The 23551-nt window shown below is 32.1% G+C and overlaps 1 protein-coding gene and 1 long non-coding RNA gene across 2 annotated transcripts in view; one reads left to right on the top strand and one right to left on the bottom strand.

Annotated features, from left to right (window-relative positions):
* LOC149486940 (uncharacterized) overlaps window positions 1-18882 on the bottom strand; it is an 87010-nt gene extending 68128 nt beyond the window's left edge. Inside the window, exon 1 of the long non-coding RNA XR_016315827.1 lies at window positions 18260-18882. This is a non-coding gene — a long non-coding RNA (uncharacterized LOC149486940). The remainder of the gene's footprint in view (window positions 1-18259) is intronic.
* LOC149486939 (uncharacterized) lies at window positions 5181-23080 on the top strand. The gene is made up of 8 exons (XM_089697003.1): window positions 5181-5462; window positions 9008-9218; window positions 11178-11534; window positions 14646-14831; window positions 15495-15616; window positions 16261-16422; window positions 22059-22229; window positions 22505-23080. Exons 1-8 carry the CDS (start codon window positions 5283-5285, stop codon window positions 22793-22795), a joined length of 1680 nt encoding a protein of 559 aa, XP_089553129.1. The 5' UTR covers window positions 5181-5282; the 3' UTR covers window positions 22796-23080.
* The last annotated feature ends 471 nt before the right edge of the window (window positions 23081-23551 follow it).

Raw genomic sequence — 23551 nt, 5'->3', positions numbered from 1 at the left:
GTGTTTTTGCCCATTTTTTGACCCTCCCTCCCCCTCTGGTGAGATATAATGAGATTTGATTGAACCCCCTCCCCCATGCCCCCATCTCACGTGAGATTTTTCAAAATGTGGGTTTCTTATGTTTATTTGTCATTGTAAAAATAAAAAAAAATTGCTTCGTGCTTTTGGTTACGACTAGTTAAAAATAGTAATTAATATTGCTGAAAGTTATAATAAGGGCCGATTTTTCAGTGTTTGGATGAAACTTTATCCGTCCAATAAAGTATTACACGATAATATTAAAATGTCACGTAAACTGTCAAATACGGGCAATTAGAATACGTTTTTAAAATGGTAGTTTTATACATTATTCGACGAATAAGTTTTATTCAAGCATTGAAGAGTCGGCCCTTAGTGTAACAAGATAACAATAGAATATTTAAATGGATTAAATGGACCAAAAGAGTATAATTTGTTTTGTTTCAATTAAAAAAAAATTGCGTGATATTTGCCGACACCCCCCCTCTCCCCAACGTAAGGTTAGATGAGATTTTACTCGACCCCCTCCCCCCCTAAAACAACTCACGTAATTTATGGACGCCCCCTTACTCTCATCATTACATTAAAATATGAAAAATATCTTAAAACAATAATAACCATATATGAATATAATGTTGTGTTTTGATTTGTGATAATGCTGTGTTATAATGATAACGTAATAAAATGATAATGAGTAGGGTATATGACCTTGCAAGTAAGGCTGGTGATACACCGAGTTATCATAAAAAATAATGACCTTAATTAATACTCATTTATAAAGGAATCATTAGAAGTATTGATTGAAAATATAGCAATTGTTATGGTGGATATTGTAGTTAAATATTCGCGAAATAAGATTTATTTATTTCAATACTAGCTTTCCGCCCGCGGCTTCGCCCGCGTTTTCAAAGAAAAACCCGTTCCCGTAGGATTTCCGGGATAAAACCTATCCTATGTCCTTTCTCGGGTATCAAAATATCTCTATACCAAATTTCATGCAAATTGGTTCAGTAGTTAAGGCGTGATTGAGTAACAGACAGACAGACAGAGTTACTTTCGCATTTATAATATTAGTATGGATATAGCCTTCCTCGATAAATGGGCTATCTAACACCGAAAGAATTTTTCAAATTGGACCAGTAGTTCCCGAGATTAGCGCGTTCAAACAAACAAACAAACTGATACACAAAAAGCTATAAGAAGCTGAATCAACACAACGACGACAACAACAAAAGAGGGCGTTAAATTTTGATAGACATAAATTTGAACCTCAATGTAATAATAGTTAGGTTTATGTGTGACGATTTAATAGTTAGGTTTGTGTTTAGGTTAGGTTAGGTTAGGTTAGGTAAGGTTAGGTTAGGTTAGGTTAGGTTAGGTTAGGTTAGGTTAGCTTTTTAAAACTAAATTATTTCTGGCCACGAAATTTATAATCGTAATATTAGCTGTTTCGTCTCTCTTTTCTCGGAAAATTCGAAATTTTTCAAAATCGAAAAAATTCGGCTGTTCAACAACAAAAACAGGTACCTCAATGTACTAATAGTTTGGTTTCTGTGTGACGATTTATTAGTTAGGTTTGTGTTTAGGTTAGGTTAGTAATTTTTTAAAACTATATATATATTAGCTGTTTCGTTTCTCTTTTCTCGGAAAATTTCAAAAAAACATTCGGCTATTCAACAACAAAAATAGGTACCTCAATGTACTAAAAGTTAGGTTTCTGTGTGTGTGTGTGCGTGTGTTAAGGTTAGGTTAGGTATAAAACATGGGTAATATATTATCGAAAAATAGTAAATTTTCCGGACTTAGAAAAATTTTCCTAACCTAACCTAACCTAACCTAACCTAACCTATCCTTTTCCACCTTATAGAAATATTTCCTGACGTATAGAAATTTTCCTGGCTTATATAAATTTTCCTGACGTATAGAAATTTTCCTGGCGTATGGAAATTTTCCGGACTAAGAAAAATTTTCCTAACCTAACCTAACCTAACCTATCCTTTTCCACCTTATAGAAATTTTTCCTGACGTATAGAAATTTTCCTGGCTTATATAAATTTTCCGGACGTATAGAAATTTTCCTGGCGTATGGAAATTTTCCGGACTTACAAAAATTTTCCTAACCTAACCTAACCTAACCTATCCTTTTCCACCTTATAGAAATTTTTCCTGACGTATAGAAATTTTCCTGGCTTATATAAATTTTCCTGACGTATAGAAATATTCCTGGCGTATGGAAATTTTCCGGACTTAGAAAAATTTTCCTAACCTAACCTAACCTAACCTAACCTAACTTATCCTTTTCCACCTAATATAAATTTTTCCTGACGTATAGAAATTTTCCTGGCTTATATAAATTTTCCGGACGTATAGAAATTTTCCTGACGAATGGAAATTTTCCGGACTTAGAAAAATTTTCCTAACCTAACCTAACCTAACCTAACCTAACCTATCCTTTTCCACCTTATAGAAATTTTTCCTGACGTATAGAAATTTTTCTGGCTTATATAAATTTTCCTGACGTATAGAAATTTTCCTGGCGTATGGAAATTTTCCGGACTTAGAAAAATTTTCCTAACCTAACCTATCCTTTTCCACCTTATAGAAATTTTTCCTGACGTATAGAAATTTTCCTGGCTTATATAAATTTTCCGGACGTATAGAAATTTTCCTGGCGTATGGAAATTTTCCCAGACTTAGAAAAATTTTCCTAACCTAACCTAACCTAACCTAACTTTCCACCTTATAGAAATTTTTCCTGACGTATAGAAATTTTCCTGGCTTATATAAATTTTCCTGACGTATAGAAATTTTCCTGGCGTATGGAAATTTTCCGGACTTAGAAAAATTTTCCTAACCTAACCTAACCTAACCTAACCTAACCTATCCTTTTCCACCTTATAGAAAATTTTCCTGACGTATAGAAATTTTCCTGGCTTATATAAATTTTCCTGACGTATAGAAATATTCCTGGCGTATGGAAATTTTCCGGACTTAGAAAAATTTTCCTAACCTAACCTAACCTAACCTAACCTATCCTTTTCCACCTTATAGAAAATTTTCCTGACGTATAGAAATTTTCCTGGCGTATGGAAATTTTCCGGACTTAGAAAATTTTTCCTAACCTAACCAAACCTAACCTAACCTAACCTAACCTAACCTAACCTAACCTAACCTATCCTTATCCACCTTATAGAAATTTTTCCTGACGTATAGAAATTTTCCTGGCTTATATAAATTTTCCTGACGTATAGAAATTTTCCTGGCTTATATAAATTTTCCGGACGTATAGAAATTTTCCTGGCGTATGAAAATTTTCCCAGACTTAGAAAAATTTTCCTAACCTAACCTAACCTAACCTATCCTTTTCCACCTTATAGAAATTTTTCCTGACGTATAGAAATTTTCCTGGCTTATATAAATTTTCCCGACGTATAGAATTTTTCCTGGCGTATGGAAATTTTCTGGACTTATACGAATTTTCCTCAGATAAAATTCATTTATTTATTCCTACTTTTACCCCTATATCAAATAAATGGATGAACCGATTTTGATAAAACGTTCACTTTCATCTTAATCTTCTTAATACGAAAGTTTGTAAGGATTTATGGATGTATGGATGTATGGATGTTTGTTACTCTTTCACGTAAAAACTACTGAACCGATTACAATGAAATTTAGCACACATATAGAGGGTAACTTGGATTAACACATAGGATAGGTTTTATCCCGGAAATCCCACGGGAACGGGAACTATGCGGGTTTTCCTTTGAAAACGCGGGCGAAGCCGCGGGCGGAAATCTAGTTTAATATATATGACTTAGATTCGACAACTTTAATTTTTTTCATTCCGACTTTTACCCCTATAGGTAGGTATAATAAATGGATGAACCGATTTTGATACACTTTATCTAAGAACCAGCGTCGGAAAATATGCTGCCTTACAAAAAACTGCATCTTATTCGGATTACCTGTTAGCGAGCTACGGTGGAACAAACAGATACACACACACAGACACACATAGCGGTCAAACACTTATCACTCATATTTTTGCGTCGGGGCTTAAAAATATATGTAGTACGACATAATTTAAAGGACATTTTATGTATAAAATTTACCTAAAAATAAGCATAATTTTAATTTGCCCCTCCCCCCCTACTACCTCAGCTTACCCCCTCACCCCCACCCCCACCACCAGAAATAACTGTAGCGTATAACAGATAACTTACGTTTTATCGTACACTGTATAATAGTGTACCATAGAATGCAAATGTTCGCCGTGAATACTTAAATGGTCATAACTTTTTTATTTATAAACTGATTGACATGAAATAAACACTAAATGTTAAATGAAGATTACCAAAATATATTAGTGAAAACCGCATTTAAATCGAATAAGCCGTTTCTGAGATTAGCGTGTTCAAACATACAGACAAACAGACAAACGGACAAACAGACAAACAGACAAAAAAAATTTTAACGACAGTTTTGGGTTTGGGATCGATTTAGTAATAACCCCTGCTAAATTTTTTTTACATATTTTCATTGTACAGACACCACTTTTCTAGAATTTTATTATATGTATTGATGATGATGATGATGATGATTGTCTACTTACACATACACACGCTTTATAATTATTCTATCATTGACTGATTTATAATTATGAAGTGCCAAATACTGTTCCTCTCCCTAACCATTAAGTGTTATTGTTATTACAATGTTTTTATCCCATTGTGCCACTATCTTTATAGAATATATTTAGGTTTATTACTTACACCGTAGCGTAACAAAAGTTTATTCGACACTTAAATATTATAATAACATGCAATATTAATATGACAAAGGTAAACCTACGTGTTTCGATGTTTTGCAGTAATTTTTATTACGAGAAGAATTATTAGTTTTAGCACAGACTAATAATAATATACTACACGTATGTTTTAGTAACTATACAATCAATCATATATTTTGTATATCAAAACTTTACCAAAATAAATAAATAAATATAGTTAGGTACTATGTGTTCTTCCTTATAATTCATACGATCATTAAATCATTTACTAATTACATACGATACAATGTGTACATCTATTCAAAGTCCGACCAGTGTCCCCACCGAAGTCGTAATATTCGATTCGGTGTAAAAAATCCGTTCGTCAGGTATAATCTACCAGCTAAGCGATACTACCATACCGGTCGCGCGTCTTAACATAGCATGTAAACGACCCATTATTATTACGTTAAATTAAAAATAAATTCCAATCATGTTTAGGCGCTTGGAAACGAGTTTAGGCAATGGAGTGTTGTGTTATTTTAGAAGAAACCATGTGTGGACTAAAGGGAATGTCGTCAAATCACCGTTCCGGGATGTAAATATACCAGAGGTCACACTGCCGGAGTATGTTTGGGATAATATTAATAAATGGGCGGATAAAACTGCAGTGGTATGTATTTTATGATCTCTGTATATATGTATTGAATAATTTGTAAAAAGAAGTCTAGGACGGAACTGCGGTGAGCAGATAGTTTGACACAATAAATTAGTTTATATAGGATTTATACGCGTATGGTTTTTTATTGTATTTTTGTTGCGCGTATATTTTTATATGTATACAAATTACAAACGGCTTACATTAAAATTAATTTAATCTTGCCGGGCAATCAAAAAGTTTTTATAATGTTTGTTTTCTTCTTTAAAATATTTCTCATATCTTATATATAAAAATGAATCGCAAAATGTGTTGGTAAGCGCATAACTCGAGAACGCTGAACGGCTGAACCGATTTCGATAATTCTTTTTTTTATTATATTCCTTGAAGTACGAGGATGGTTCTTATGTAGAGAAAACGTAAATATTATGTAACACGGGCGAAGCCGGGGCGGACCGCTAGTAGGTAATAATAAAAAATAACCGACGATAAATGCAAACTTTTGAGAAAAATATAAATAAAATAATTAATAAATATAATGTGATAAATATTATCAATTAAATGCGAATGTTATTATTTAGATTTATAACAGGTTAAGAAATTCGATAATAACGACAATTCAGAATCATGTCTGGAATTAATAATTTAAGTTTTTATCTCATATTCAGGAAAATTATGAACTAATGTATCGATATGAAATGTTATCAATCTCCTTTTAATAACAATAATGATTTGCATTATTTATACCTACCATAAAATAAATATATAAATTTTATTTTAGATAATATCAGTTAAAGATTCCCGATTCCCGGTCGAAGCAAGTGAATTTTTGAAAATCTTTGAAAGCTGTTCTATTTTGTTTTAAAAATAATGGAATGTTTCCTTTCAGCAAAATTCGCTATCTTCAGTATTTCAAGTACTTTCCCTCCAGGGCCCATCGAAAATTTCCGCACTGTATATGGTATTACTTACGATTTTAAACTATTTGAAATACCAATAGTATTGTTTTTGAAGTATAATGACACCTGTGGATACCTAGTTGTTGCGACACGCGTGATAGAACTACACATTCATACAAAAAATATTGCTCTAAATCTAAAAAATTGTTTCTTACTAGTTTCTAGATCGCTTTGCACCGATGATAACACAAAAAATCTTAAGACACAGTTTTTATAATTTATCGACCTTGGCAAATAGTTTAGGCAGGTAGAATTAGGAGATATGGGAGCAAAAAGTTATTAGGTATGTGGTTTTTTGAAGGAAAAGACAAAAACTATGTAGACAACAATGCTAACGACAACTGTTTACTTTTATGATGTGTATTAACTGATTTTTGTGAGAAACTTGTAGTTGCGATTCTACAATATTGCATCTATGAACATATTTCATAACCACCGGTGGCTAAAATGACCTCTAGGTAATGTATATTTTTAAGGAAAGTCATGTTAGTAACATCACGAATAAACCGAGAGCTGCTGAGATTTTAATGAAGTTCATAAGTTCGATGATAACCAAACTTAATCGGATTTGTCTCCAAATGATAGTTAGGAAAGTTAAAAACTTTCAAAACTACAATAACTGTGCTGTATTGCGGCGTGGAACTAATAAAATTCCTTAAATACTTGTCGTGGTAAGCAACCATTATCAGCAAGTAAACTCAAACTCAACTCAAACATTTATTCATTCAATTAGACTTCTTATAGAAGCACTTTTGAAACGTCATTACATATTTTAAAATTTACCACCGATTCGGAAAGCAGTATCTACGGAGAAGAACCGGTAAGAAACTCCATAGTTGCTCTTTTAAAACATGTCAGTTTTACAATTTTACAAAATACATCATAATATATTATACAGTAACAGTAGTATCCTCAATAAATGCAATAAATAATCAATCAATATTATATATTTTTACAGTTTGATAAACAGTTACTTAATCGAATCACTCAAAAAATCAAATCAATAATTATGAAGCGTTTTCCCAGTCATTATTAACAATGGCAATTTTTTATAGTAATAATAATTTCTTGCTATTTGTGTGAGTAAAATTTTTATTGTTTCAATTTTAATAACTCAGGCCCCGGAATCACAGACACAATAGAAAATCTATTGTGTCGTGGACCGATCGGGCCGTTCGGGGCATTGAGCCCCGTAGTTTTAAGGGTTAAGAAAATGTAAACAAATGTATGTTGGTAATTACAATGATCTTTTAGTTCAACTTTGGTAAAAAATAAATAAGTTTAATTGAAATACATATAGCTTTTTATCAAGAGTTGGACGTATGTAAGGATTCATCAAGTAATTAATATAAGTGGTTTTCGGCTTCTGTTAAAAAATAAGATAATTCAGAAAATTACTAAATTCTTCAACTTATTTTTAGCTCGTATATAATTATAATGCTTTACGATCTCGAGAAAGATTTTATCCTAAATGTGGAGTGGTTTATAATATTTGATAATGATTTTTAATTTGTTGTATTTGTGGCCAAATGTAGTTTAACTCTAGGAGTTTTTGTTTCATATTTTCATTAACGTATTGATTATTATGTTCACCTAAAATGGTGTATATTCTATGCATGGACATAATGAAAATTGCCTCTATTCCTAACTTGCTCCATAACATACAAAATAGAGATAGTAATAATGACACGACAAAGTAAACAAAAACATAAACAAACAGACTCTGTTCTATTATTATTTCGTCTACTATAGTTTTCAACAGCTATAATTTACAACTTCCTACCACAACATGAAAATAAGTAAATAACCATTAAATTAAATAATAGTTTACAAATTGACCAATCTAGAGAATAATATACCCGTATTACTTGCTGTATGACTTTGTATCTTTTCAATACTGTAATGATTTTGACATTGATGCAGTTTTTGTAATAGAGATGAAATTATACATATATGAACATTACAAATTAACAGAGTTTTTGAATTACTCGCAAATAACTAGTAGATTTATGTTTCAGCTCATATTCCATTAAAATATATTTTAGAATTTAAATGATTTGTTTACTCATTTATTATCTTAATAAAGTTTTGAGTTTACAGTATTTTAAGTAGGTATTAACATAGTAACGCAGTTTGCTAGACTTTTTGAATTTTACAGAATTCTTGGTTGATAATATTTTGTTTGTGATATAAATGGAAAATAACAATATTTTTTACGCCCAGCGAAGTTAAGCCGTGTTGTATAAAATGTAATATTGATAAATAAATTTTATTGACCTCATCATATATTAAGGGATTGATTGATTTTTATTATCTATTACTAACAGGTGCAATAATTATAATTTATAACGCACTGAAGAATGTAGATTAGATTTTCACTACTGGAAAATAAAAGAATTTATTATAATATTTAATGATAATTCAAACATGGTATATTTTATGATACGCCTATGATAATTTATGTGTCTAGTGTCTACACCAAAACTTTAAGATTAGAAAATATTTACCAGACGGCGAAAACCGCGAGTTTAATTCCCTCCTCATGATGTTTTTTAATTTCTATTTTTGTTTTAATTTAATTATTAAAATATTATTTTCAAGCAATGCGGGGTTACAGAACGAAAGTACACATACGCACAGCTCCACAAGCACTCGCAAATACTGGGAGCACATTTACGAAAGAACTTCGGTGTAAAAGATGGCGACACTGTTGCTATTATGATGCCAAACTTGCCAGAATACCCTATAACTATATTCGGGATACTGTCTGCGGGTGGAGTTGTCACGACTTTGAACCCTATTTATACAGCATGTAAGTCCATTTTAGATTATTAATTTTATAATATGTCAGACAAATTAATCCGTATAATCCTGCTTTTTTGCAATTTTTGCATTGTCATTCTTTTTATCGCTGTGTGCAACGATACTGTTGGTGATTATTACTTATAAATTATTTAACATAGTATGAGACCATCATTTAGGTAATGTCACCGAAATAAAAATAAAATACTTAACTATTAGAACTATTAGATTTTATTTTGTCAGACTTTTTAATGAAAATAAACAAACATGAATTAAAATTAACGAATAATGGAAACGTATTTTTAATAATCTCCTCACGATTATCAACAACAACTTCAGGGAAAATTGCAATTGCTTATTGTCACAAAATTGTATTTACGTATAAAATTATAAATAAAATATTACACGTACAGGTATTTGTGCTACATTCTTACATACATATCTCCTAAATCTTGAAAAGATGATAGTTAGCGCCTCTGCTTATGTTAGGGCGACTCTTATTGATCAAATTAGTGCAAAAATAATAATAGATTGATGAAAAGACTTTTGAACGCATTTAACTTTCATACCACATCTCTAATCACTTTAACTATATTAAATACATGTATTTAAAGAACTTTAATAGTAAGCGCTTTTGTCTATTTCAATAATATTTCAGTACATTGTTGATTAAATTTCCATTTAATGCTTTTGTATTAGTTTAATTAATATTTGCGACGCGCATTGCTCTGTTATTCAGTAAGTGATTTTATGGTTTGGTAATTGAATTTAATATTAATTTTACGTTAAAAGCTCTAGTAGTTTACATTATATTATTATTATTTACACTAGCTGTGCCGCGCGGTTTCACCCGCTGACTTATCACTAAAATTCATTTTTATTCTGATAAAACATAAAAATGTAAATCTATATTCCTGTTAAGTTTCATCCAAATCCGTCCAGTAATTAAATATTATGTAGTTAAAACGTGAAAGAGTTACAAACATCCATTCATCCATACATATAAACTTTCGCTTTTATAAAATTTGTAAGTACATATTTCGAAAAGCATGGTACTTCAACAGTTGAGATGAGACCTTTATTTGTGCTAAAAAAGAGGATTCGAGATAATTGAGATAATTACTGCTCTTACAATAATTACAATAATAATTACTACCAGGTTGTACCATTCCTTAAAAAACTCACTACACCATAATAAGTTATGAAATAATTTTTTTAGTGACTTGTGCATCTCATATTTATTTTGATCTATCTTTATACCTGTTATTTCATTTAGAGTTGCGGTGGAAAAAAATTGTAAGAGAACAATAATTTAATTATACAAAATAATATTTTAATTTAACAGTTTTGTTTTTGAAAATCAGCTGCCAATAAAAATAAAAGAAAATAACTTACCATAAAAACTTGTCCAGACGTAGGATTAAAAGAGTTTTTATTAATTATTGTTATTAATCCTACTAATATTATAAATGCGAAAGTTTGTGAGGATGTGTGTGTGTTGGTTATTCTTTCACGCAAATACTACTGAACCGATTATAATGAAATTTAGCACACATATAGAGGGTAACTTGGATTAACACATAGGATAGGTTTCAACCCAGAAATCCCACGGGAACGGGAACTATGCGGGTTTATGGAAGCCGCGGGCGGAAAGCTAGTTAAAATCTAAGTTCTAATAAAATGTCATTATTTAGCTATTTAAACATGTAAGTTATTAAGGAAATTATTAGGAACTAGATCCAAGTTACCCTCTATATGTGTGCTAAATTTCATTGTAATCGGTTCAGTAGGTTTTACGTGAAAGAGAAACAAACATCCATACATCCATACGTCCTTACAAACTTTCGCCTTTATAATATATATTAGATATTAGATCATCTCCGAAATAGTCATTTAAATGAAGGTATAGACAACGATGAATTAATAATTTAATTATTTACCTACTAAGAAATACTCTTTTATTTTCCAGATGAAGTTCAAAGACAGATCGAGTTATCAGAAGCAAAACTGATAATAACAATACCAGATATCGTCCCAGTCGTCAGAGAAGCGCTTGAATTGAACAAAAAAAGTATACCAATTATATCAATGGATACAATCAGTAATAGACCAGAAGGAACAATATCTTATAAAGAGATAATTAATAATACAAACATAGATATTAGTATTTTAAAAGAAGTTAAACGAAAATTCGATGACGTAGCCTTCTTACCATATTCAAGCGGTACCACGGGATTACCTAAAGGAGTTGAACTGACTCATCATAACATAGTTACTAATTGTCAACAGCAAAATTATGAATGCAAGCTACATACGGATACAACAGGTAATTTTTATTTTATGATTAAATTAAACGAACGTGTCTGATGTTGATAGTAGAGTTTAAGACTTTATTTTTAGACTTTTATGCATTCAAATGCAAATAACGTCTGTGTTTTCAAATACACAGCTTTGAACGCTACTAGTAAATAGTTTAAAGCAGGATTTTTCTATATTTCTATTCTTTGAATTGTTTGTGAGATGAGGCTGTCGAATAATTGTGGTAACGCAGCAGAAGATCTTTCTTAATGGCTATTGTGGACTGTAGACCTGAAAAATTCATTCTAATCTAGAATGATTTCTGACACCAACAGTCGCTCTTAATATCTTTGATGAATATATTCTGTAAAAATCATTTAAAACTTACGATAATATATTCGAAGGGCAGATAATAATTTTAGGAACAAATCTTAAAAACTGCCACTGTTTTTTTTTTTAAATCAGACTATATATATGGCAATTTTGTTAAAACAATCCATACTACGTAATGTCACACAATTCGATTAACATATTCAATATTTGCAATTCATATTAGTGTGTCAATGTAAATACATTATATTTACTATATTACACTTCCGATTGACCACAGGTTAAATAAACTTAATGCTATAATTATTATCTGTAAGAAAATATGTAAATGTTCGTAGTGTGAAAGTGATGAAAAGGTTTTTGTTTACTAGAGCTGTATACCTGGTTACTACGACAAATGTAACGGATAAAATGCTACAGTTTTGCTCCAATATAGTTACCATTTCATGTATTTAATTTCTGTTATTAATATTTTTGATTGCGTTCATCAATTTAATTATTGATTGCGTTTATCAATTTAATTTATTTATAAAATCAATTTCACTAGATTGCTATTATGAATGTATCGAAAATCATGATGCATATGGTCAAACAAAAACTATCGAAAGTGCTGCACATTTTAATAACAACAGATTTATTTTAAGAAACTGTCCATTCAAGACTCCTCTCGTTCTGAATTGTAGTCATACACACAATAGCTCAAATCTGTTGTTACATTAACTGATGTATCACATAAGGTGTATATTTTCCCTTAAAAAAAGTGGTTGTAACCTAGTTGTAATCTTTGGTAGGGTCAACCGGGGCAAATGCAACTAAAAAATAACAAGTTTCAAGTTTGATCGGTTGCAGTTATCTCCTTTTATATTTGGTCATTTATTTGACCCATTTAGTGATTTTTGTATTTATTCAAGATTATTTTCAACCAATCAAGCAATACAGTAGTCTTATAAATAACTGGTAGTGAGAATATTTCCTAAAATTGGTAGAAAAAGTTACATTAACCCCTAGTCGGGGGTAAATGCAACTAACTGCCATAGCTCTTCTTCTATTTCATATAAAACAACGAATAAAGAATATATTTATGAGATTTCATGTTATTCATAGGAGTTTGAACTGGATTACCGTGTAGCAAGGACGAGTTTTCAGGAAAAATCTTATTTTTCTGATTGTGGGGCAAATGCAACTATTTGTTAGAGAATTAGTGTGGGGAATGCAAAAAACTTATTCATCGATATATTTTTATTATTCTATATATATATACAATAACGTTATCTATACAATAACGTTGCGATCGTAGATGGCGCCGCATTATTTAGAGGAAAAACTCATGTACCTACTTTGATTTACCACTTTAAATCGCAACAAAAAAAATAACAGTGTACTACCTACTAAGTCAATTTTAGTTTTTGGTCAGAACAAATAATATTCTTTGTGTTAAATATTGTTAAAAACGTAAACCAAACAAAATACGTTTATTAGTTAATCAACCGTTTACTCAAAATTACTTGAACAATCACAGAACTATCCTACCTATCGTTTTTAGTTACTTATATTCTTTAACCACGCTTTATCTAATTTGAATTTTACTTATGAACCCGTCTCTGGGTATAATATCGAAGAAATAATCGATGGTTCTTCTTTAATTAATCATAAAGAGAGTATATTTTGACTACCAAGAAGGATACATAATAAAAATATCGACACTGTCACATCACTAGTGTTTTTAGTTTCATACAAAAATATAAGGGGCTATTGTAACTAACCTCACAGTTGCAATAACCCCACAGTGAAATTTTCATGAGGCAATTGTAACTGCATCAATAACACAAAATAGACTCAACTAACGCACTAAAAATATAAATGAAATAAGCTTAACGGCTTGTGATAATCGTGTCCAATCAAAAACACCTGCAAAAAATCACTCCTAAACAATTTTTTTGTCTGCAAAACTCGACACCTGTTTTTACGCACACCAACTTCAAAATAGCGGTTTGACACAATGGCCTATCAATCAAATAGTTTTCATCGTAGGGGCACCATCTATTACTTGTAAGATTTATTAGTCGTTGAGTTATTGAATCATAGGTGGCGATTTATTACAACAACTCTAATAAATTAGTTATGATAACTAGTTGCCATAGCCCCATAGTTGCATTTGCCCCGGTTGACCCTATATAAATCCTATAAACAAACTTATTAGACAGTTTAACGTATAAGTTAACCATTATACCCCATACCAAACTACTGGTAACATATTATATACGAGGATTACGCTTTGTCATCACCCCTAGAAATATTACCCCTGTCTGAAGACGCAAACAACAATGGTGTTGTTTTTAATCCCGCTGTGTAATCACTCTTACAATTCTGGAAACACGTTCGTTTGCCAATCTTACCGTCTGTACGTTTGTAGGGTTCTCAGTATTAGACTTACTTGAAGTTATTACTTATATAGTGGTTTTATTGAATCTAGATTCTAGACTTAAGATGTGGAAATTGCTATGTATGTATAGTTGAATAAGAAGCCTTATTCTGATGTTTTATTCGTTCGTTCTTCTGACAATTTTGCGTTATTCTGAACAGATTATCTACTTATTCAAATAAAAAAATTTAACTACAGACCAAAGGGAGATAGATTTACTTCAATTATTATCTACTTCGTAATCATGTGGTGTTAAAAACAAAATAATAAACAACTGCTGCCTTAAATTTCTGTCAAATCAAATTGCATGAAGAAGCACCAAACATCCACATCATACCGTACCGTAATAAGAATTTTAATTAAAATATGCCATTTATTTCTTTCCAGGTTCAAACCAGGATTCCACTCTAGCCATCTTACCCATGTTCCATTCCTATGGTCTTAGTATAGTTACAATTCATAAGCTGTCTGTTGGTACGAGACTGGTGACACTGCCGAAATTCAAACCTGACACTTTCTGTGAAGCTCTAGAGAAGCATAAGATGGAGCTCTTCTTCTTAGCACCACCGTTGTGTGAGTATCCAGAGAATCTAATATATCTAATCATGTATATTATAAAGGCGAAAGTTTGTAAGGATGTATGGATGTATGGATGTATGGATGTTTGTTACTCTTTCACGTAAAAACTACTGAACCGATTACAATGAAATTTAGCACACATATAGAGGGTAACTTGGATTAACACATAGGATAGTTTTTATCCCGGAAATCCCACGGGAACGGGAACTATGCGGGTTTTCCTTTGCAAACGCGGGCGAAGCCGCGGGCGGAAATCTAGTATATTATAAATTGGCTTTATATTATAAAGTTTATTAGAAAAGACCATTAATACTAAATCTATATGACATTATTTTTCTAGCTTTATAGCCTTGACTTAAATTAGTGATCAACGTCTATTTCATTCAGCAAAAGTCTTCAAAAAGCTTTATTATGAGACGTGACTTTCTGGGTTGGAATAAAACCTAAGCTAGGTCGATAGCTTAACTTTTATATTTTTAGCCGTTTTGCGGCATTGTGTTTATTATAAGGTTTCTTCTAGAAAAATATTGCAACTGTACCATTTATTATTATTTCATATTTTTCATATCATGTATATTGTATACAGTTAAAAATACCTATATAGAACGGACGATCAATGTTGCTTACCATTTGTAAATACAAAATAATTTATTCCAGTACTATTTCTATCAACCTACCCTCAAGTAAAAGCAAAACACTTGGATCGCTTGAGATCTGTCACTATCGGAGCAGCTCCTCTACCGAAAGTTGATGTTGAGACGTTTTTAAGAAAAATGAATGTGAGTATGTGGTTAACCGTTAATCCCTTATCCCTTATTAAGAATAAGTCGCATTAATAGTTGATGACGACTTATAGCAGTATTATTGAGTGTGGGAAAGCGATGACACGTTATTTTTCCACAATGGAAATAATATTGCTTTAAGACATCATGGTACGTGGGCTGGAGGACAAAGAAGATTTATAACTTACTAGCTGTGCCGCGCGGTTTCACCCGCATTGCTCCACTCGTGTTGGTCTTAGCGTGATGATATAATATAGCCTATAGCCTTCCTCAATAAATGGGCTATCAAACACCGAAAGAATTTTTCAAATCGGACCAGTAGTTCCTGAGATTAGCGGGTTCAAACAAACAAACTCTTCAGCTTTATAATATTAGTATAGATATGATAGTAGCAAGCCAAGTAGATTTAAAATGCATGTTGCCTTATCTGAATATGAGTTTTGGTGCATAAGTTCTGTCATTAACGCAATGACTACTTATTCTATTACTTCAGAAGATAAGAGCTAAAATAGCCTTACACATTATTGCCATTATTTAAACATAAGGTGTATTTTTTTTTTCTTTATTTCTCTAAATACTAATTTTTAAATTCTGTACTTTGTTACTAAACTATAGAATTATAATCTTTGTTATTATTACAGAGGGACTTACATGTCGGACAAGGTTACGGGCTGACTGAAACCAGTCCTCTTGCCACAATCAGCCCGATAGGATTTAAGAACTATACTAGTGTGGGATTTGCTTTATCAAATACACAGTTAAGGGTGGTGGATGAAAAGTTCAACAATATGGGACCTAATGAGGTAAATTAAACTTACATTATTAGCTAAATTAAGTGAAGTCCCGTGTTCCCGAGTGGGGTAAGGGGCAGATGCATTATCCTTACATCATTTTCACTGATCGATTTTGTTTAGGGACAAGTAGCTAGGTGATCAGCTTTCTGTGTCCTGCCAGACTGAGACATTTTTTTTTCTTCGTCTCCACCGGGAATCGAACCCAGGATCCCTCGGTTCTATATTCAGGCGTCAACCACTGAACCAAGGAGGCGGAGGCGGTTATTAGCTAAATGCTTGGTAGATATTATGTTCGTCAATAAATGATCAGTATTACGAGTTTTTTGCGAAGTTTCGGTTGATTAAGAATGACGTTTTTGCGGAACATGCACAACAAAAAATTGTAGCTAATTTCTACAGATTCTTGTATTCAAGACAAAAATCATTTAGTGTTAGATGGAACAGATTACTATTAATGCAAGATTTCAGTTTTGAATAAATAAACAATTTGTATATAGGCCACATATTTTTTCAGGATTAAATGGGACTTCCATATATTATATTACTCACGTTTTTATTTACCTTGAAAATAAAGTTTCCTTTTAAAGAGACGTTGCTATCGTTAATATTTAACGTATTGTCTCCCTAGAGGAGATCTTTTCTGTGAGGTAGCAATTGAATCGACCTAAATACAAATAAACTCTCCTGTATTTTCGAAACAGGACAATTTTTTCCTATATTAATAAGAACTTGTTTACTTATGAATTTGGTTTCAAATTTGGGTATGAAAACAGAAAAAAATAGAGACAATAAGAGGCTTACAATAATTATTACACGAGGGTATAATATTTAAATCGTTGCTTTCAATGAAGGTATCAACCACCCCAACTAGATACAATACTTTAAAACCATATAAACATTCTAGCTTTCCACCCGCGGCATCGCCCGCGTTTTCAAAGAAAAACCAGCATAGTTCCCATTCCCGTGGGATTTTCGATTTCATTGCAATCTGTTCAGTAGTATTATCGTGAAAGAGTAACAAACACATACATACACATCCTCACAAACTTTCGCATTTATAATACATATTACTACTAGATTTCCGCCCGCGGCTTCGCCCGCGTTTCAAAGGAAAACCCGCATAGTTCCCGTTCCCGTGGGATTTCCGGGATAAAACCTATCCTATGTGTTAATCCAAGTTACCCTCTATATGTGTGCTAAATTTCATTGTAATCGGTTCAGTAGTTTTTACGTGAAAGAGTAACAAACACATACATACACATCCTCACAAACTTTCGCATTTATAATACATATTACTATTAGTAGGATTAGTAGGATTATTATGTAGTATAAATTCCAGTAGGCAATTAAAGATTACCTAGGAATTTGAAATGAGAAATAAATGTACTTATAGCTTATAGTTTATACTATGCTGAGTTATGTATACCACAAAACATTGAAAGGACTAAACGTTGAATTAGATACAGTTAACATGTGATTATAGGTCGGTAACAATATACGTAACAACTAGTTTGCGGTTGAATACATTTATATATTAAACACCTCTTAGAATTCCTATTGCCCTAGATATAATTCCTAGACGAAGTTATTGATACAGGTTAGTGACCCCAGTCTGTTGCAAAGTGGGTTTTGGCGCCAATTATGGGAAAAACATGTGATAAATATTTAATATTCTTATCAGAAACATGAAAAACTTAGTGTTAGGTTATGTGTATTTATTACAAATTGTATATTGTTTGTGTAATGCATTTATCAGACGTTTATTTTGAAAGATCACAGTTTGTTTTGGTTGTAACCGTATTGCCATGCGTTGTGTAAATAGATTATATTTATGATGTTTTAATACTAGAAAACATGGACGTATAAAAAAAGACGGACGGTATATCGCCTAAACATTGAGTGAAGCCTAGTAATGGCGGCGAAACATCCATGTGTGTGTGCCATGTTGCCATGGCAACAGCTGTCCTGATGACAATGGCGGCTGTATTTTTTTTCTATAAATTTTGCCGTAATAATTTTGTCATTAAAACATAAAAGAAATAACTTGCTTCCCTGTGGAATGTAATCCCTTGTGTTTTGTTATTTAAAATTGTACTTTTGCGACACCATTTAACCACGCAAGACAGCATTTTAAATATTTTTTGTGAAACAGTGACGCAGTTAATCAGTCGGTAGTTCACGACGTAATGGCGGCCGACTAGCTTACTATGGTGAGAGTGTGTGCGTGTTCATTGTCTTTACACGATCGCTAGCTTACTATGGTGGCTTCACGTTGTTTGTTCGTCATACGGCGTCCGTCTTTTTTTATACGTCCATGCTAGAAAAGTATATAAAGACGAAAGTATGTTATGAGATGTTTAATTTTGAATGTTCCTGTTGTTGTGTAGGTATATTATGTTACTAAGTTTTTGACCAAATTATATAAAATGCGTTGGTAAATTATATAATTATTTTATAGAGTTACAAGAAAATTTTGTAAATGCGAAGTAATTTCATTTAAATATAATATTTAATATTAGAAAAGAAATTTATTTACATTGAAGTAATGGTGTTATAAACGGTTTGTTAACACTATTTCTTTTTTTAAAATATGACGTTACCTTCTTGGAGTTCGGAGTCAATAGCATTTTAACTATACTAATTGTAAAATAAACAATACTTTTTGAGATAGGTTCTAAATTGCTTAATATTGACATCATCATCGTATCATAAGGATTGACGTTAAAAAGTTTGCTTTATTATATAAGATCGTCATTAGTTTATTCATACAATTTTAATACATCCATACAAGTTTATGGTATTCGATCCGTATTGAATAAAATTAATTCTTATAATACATACAGGGTGTCCCAAAAAGTATGGATGAACTGAAGCCAAGAGGTAGAGGATCTAGAGGGCTATCCGAATCACCCCCATGTATGTTATGCGATTTTTCGTAGTTTCGGAGTTATGACTCTTTTTTCAATTTTTCACTTATTGCCGAGTACGATGAGATTTTGACTCATGGTGACGTCAATTATTGCGGTAGATGCTTGATTTTTTTTGTGTGCTAAGCTGAAAGATAGGCCAATTCAGTATGGTTACATTTACCGTCGTAAGATCTTTGAATGGAATAAAAAAAAGAATTAAATGCCAAGAAATATAAAATCACCCAGTAAGTTCACAACTTCAAGGGCCCGTAAAAAAATAAAATCACATAAAAAAAGTTTTCCGTTTGGCATTTAAAAACTTGCTCTATCCATCAGGTAGCTACCCTAAAAATTTAATTTTATTATTCAGAAGGCTTCAATCGAAAAATTGAAATCTAAATGTGATAAGTGCAAAAATTTAATTAACATGATGATTAATAAAAACAAATTAAAACCAATAAAAAGGTGCTTAATTACCAGAAATTTTTAAAATAACCCCGCTGTTGGTCAATGCAAGTGCGACATCACCGTAAAAAGTTGTCTTTAAATGTCTGAATGCCCTTTTATCATTTTTAATGGTTTCTTTTGCTACTATGAATTTCGGGGTTATTTCGTCCAAATTGTGGCTTTCTCTCGTTTTTGTAGTATTCCCACGGAAAAAAATCAATGGGATTTTTGTCTGGGGACCGTGTAGGCCAGGTTAAAGGGCAAAGATACCCTGTAAAGCTTTGGTCTGGTGATCATGACGCACAACGCTGAGGTATACGGTTTGCGATGCCGGACACTCAATCATATGAAAAACGTCGACAATGTTCTCTTGTTCCGTCGCAGTATGCGTCCGCGGCGAAGGGCAAGCGCGGTGAGTGGGGAGGTGTACTCCCGCACAGCGCGGCGTCATTCTCGATTGAACGCTGCGGTGTGCGGGTATGCGTCACGGCATATATGAATGCGACAATATGAATTTTTTCGAAGACAATTTAATAGAATTAGTTCGCAGCTATCCTTCTTTATATAAAAATAAAGACAAAAAACATAAAAGTTTGATAATTACAGCAAAATTGTTCACGTTCACGTCTACCTTGGTAGCTGCGGCAAAATCAACTGACCACCTCTCCGCAGGGAAGGTAAATGCTGCGTCGTGACGCTGCGTTGGGGCGCATACCTCAGCGTTGTGCGTCATGATCACCAGACCAAAGCTTAAGATGGATTGGTCGTTGCAGCCTGCGCATGCGCCGGTGACGCCTGCCTTAAAGCCTGGCCTCCACGGTCCCTCGACCTAAACCCCATTCATTTATTTCAATGGGGATACTACAAAGACCTCGGCTACTTGAGAGAATGCCACAATTTGGACGAAATAACCCGGAAATTCATAATAGCAGAAGAAACCATTAAAATGATAAATTGGCATTCAGACATTTAAAAGACAACTTTTTATGGTGGTGTGGCACTTGAATCGACTAACAGCGGGGTTATTTTAAAAATTTCTGGTAATTGAACACCTTTTTATTGGTTTTAATTTGTTTTTATTAATCATCATGTTAATTAAATTTTTGCACTTATCACATTTAGATTTCAATTTTTCGATTGAAGCCTTCTGAATAATAAAATAAAATTTTTAGCGTAGCTACCTGATGGATAGAGCAAGTTTTTAAATGCCAAACGGAAAACTTTTTTTTATGTAATTTTATTTTTTTACGGGCCCTTGAAGTTGTGAACTTACTGGGTGATTTTATCTTTCTTGGCATTTAATTCTTTTTTTTATTCCATTCAAAGATCTTACGACAGTAAATGTTACCATACTGAATTGGCCTATCTTTCAGCTTAGCACACAAAAAAAAATCAAGCATCTACCGCTATAACTGACGTCACCATGAGTCAAAATCTCATCGTACTCGGCGATAAGTGAAAAATTGAAAAAAGAGTCATAACTCCGAAACTACGAAAAATCGCATAACATACATGGGGGTGATTCGGATAGCCCTCTAGGTCCTCTACCTCCTGGCTTCAGTTCATCCATACTTTTTGGGACACCCTGTATATTATAAGTAGTATACTATAAGGCTTGATGCACATGAGTGTCGAGTTGTGTTTTGAAGTAAAGATTTTTTTTAGTTTTGACCTTTAATATGTATAGTTAAAGACTAAAATTGTTGCAAACAGATAATTTTTGGCTTCAGTAGAATCGTAGTCATTAGTATGTGAAATTATGTATAGATAATGAGTAGCTGAAATTATATTATTCTAGACTGTAATTTATCATTACACGTGACCAGAACTCAAAAATAAAATTCAATAATTAAACCTTGCTTAAAATACTATGAAATGTATCAATATATGTACCTGCACACTTCTATTGATCATTCTCATTTATACATCATAATTATTGATAATTCTTACAAATTCAAGTCTGATTTCTGAAATAATTCTTTTGAATTTAAATGATAATTGCTAATTGTAAAATATTGGGATTAATGGAAACAAAATTTTGCCGTATAATTGATTCCGTTCACATACCTATACAAATATAAATATAATAATTGCTACAATTGTTAAAATGTAAAACAATAGCGGAACATTAACGTAATGATAGAGGTTTTATTGTGACTTAATTCGGTATTTATAACATTGAAACAACAACAATTTCTTTTAATTACATTTATTGTGTACGATTTGTAAACTATTTAATGAATACGTGAATGTGTGGTCTTGCTTTTATTAATTGAAGTTAATTTTCAGGTTGGCGAACTTCTCATAAAAGGTCCTCATGTCATGAAAGGATACAAGAACAATCCAGAAGCAAATAGCCAAGTATTCCTTGAAGATAAATGGTTCCGTAGCGGAGATCAAGCCAGGATAGCTGAAGATGGCTCTGTTATTATTGCTGATAGACTGAAAGAACTTATAAAGGTATATGTATAAGAATTAAAATTGCAAGTCAATATACTACGTATTTTCCATATAACATCATTAATACTAATAAAAGATGAACAATTGCGTATACCTAGGTACCTACTTGTTTATGACGAACTGCATGACGATGTACAAATACTTTTTGCATATTATTTTTTACTAATATGTGATGACGGTATGAATGATAGAGATCTAAACGAATTTGGAGTGCTTGTTAGTACGAAATATATTTCATGTAGTTCATATACTTAATTTATAAATGATGCTTGCAGGTAAACGCTTATCAAGTACCACCAGCAGAGTTAGAAAGCGTTCTAAAAGAACATCAAGATATCTTCGATGCTGCTGTCGTCCCGGTACCTGATCCTGCCACGGGTCAAAAACCAAAAGCATTCGTTGTTTTGTACGAGAATAGAAATGTAACTGAATCAGAAATATTGGAATTTGTAAGCAAACGAGTTGCCCCTTACAAGAGAATTAAAGAAATAGTTTTCCTCAAAGAAATTCCTAAGAATCCGTCTGGTAAAATACTAAGAAGAGTTCTCGTAGAGAAATATTGTTGAAATATGTATCGATGAAATGCGGAGGACAGTCTAATATAAGATGTTATTCCAAATGTTTTTGTATCAAGCTTTTTTATAAAATTGTGTTGATGGGTATTAAATTATCTTGAACTGGTTCTGAAAAATAAACTATGTTATGGTAATAAAATATTGTTGCAAATGTAAATAGAAAGTTTTAGAGAGTTGTTTATGCTCTTGTTTATGAGCTTCCCTTTTTGGAAGACTTACATTTTGAACGTGAGGTTTTTTATGTGCTGACAAATAAAATGTTCCAAAATGGTTTAACTGTATTTTATTTCAAACATAAATATCCGAAGAGAAGAAAAATATCCATGGATTAAACAATTATCTGAAACGTCTCAAGATCTGGGTAATAATGATAAATATTCATACTTACCTTCTCCAAATGTGGCAGTCTTAAGTTTACCTTAAATGAATTACCTTGCTTTATCAACTAGGTTTTAAACATAAAAGTATTTGTTATTTCCATCAGATAATTTCAAGTGTCACAGGGACTTATGGGTAATTTTATGGATCTTGTAAAATATCGGGTGGGAATAAGTTATCAGCTTAGATATAAAATACTTACTTATTAAATACAAGGATACTAAAGCCCAAATGCATTTGTATGATTTTTTTCACAAACCTTTTCGAGTTTTCTAGAAAATAAATGATGACGATCGCCTTATCGCATTAATCGAGCAAATATAGACCATCGTTAGATTTTTCCAGACATAGAAATGACACAGATAAATA

Source organism: Colias philodice, chromosome 7 (genome assembly GCF_061535455.1).
Source record: "Colias philodice isolate Cphi_HAF_F1 chromosome 7, ilColPhil1 Martin Lab GWU primary, whole genome shotgun sequence".
Taxonomy (NCBI): Eukaryota; Metazoa; Arthropoda; class Insecta; order Lepidoptera; family Pieridae; genus Colias; species Colias philodice.
This window is presented reverse-complemented; position numbering and strand designations above follow the sequence as displayed.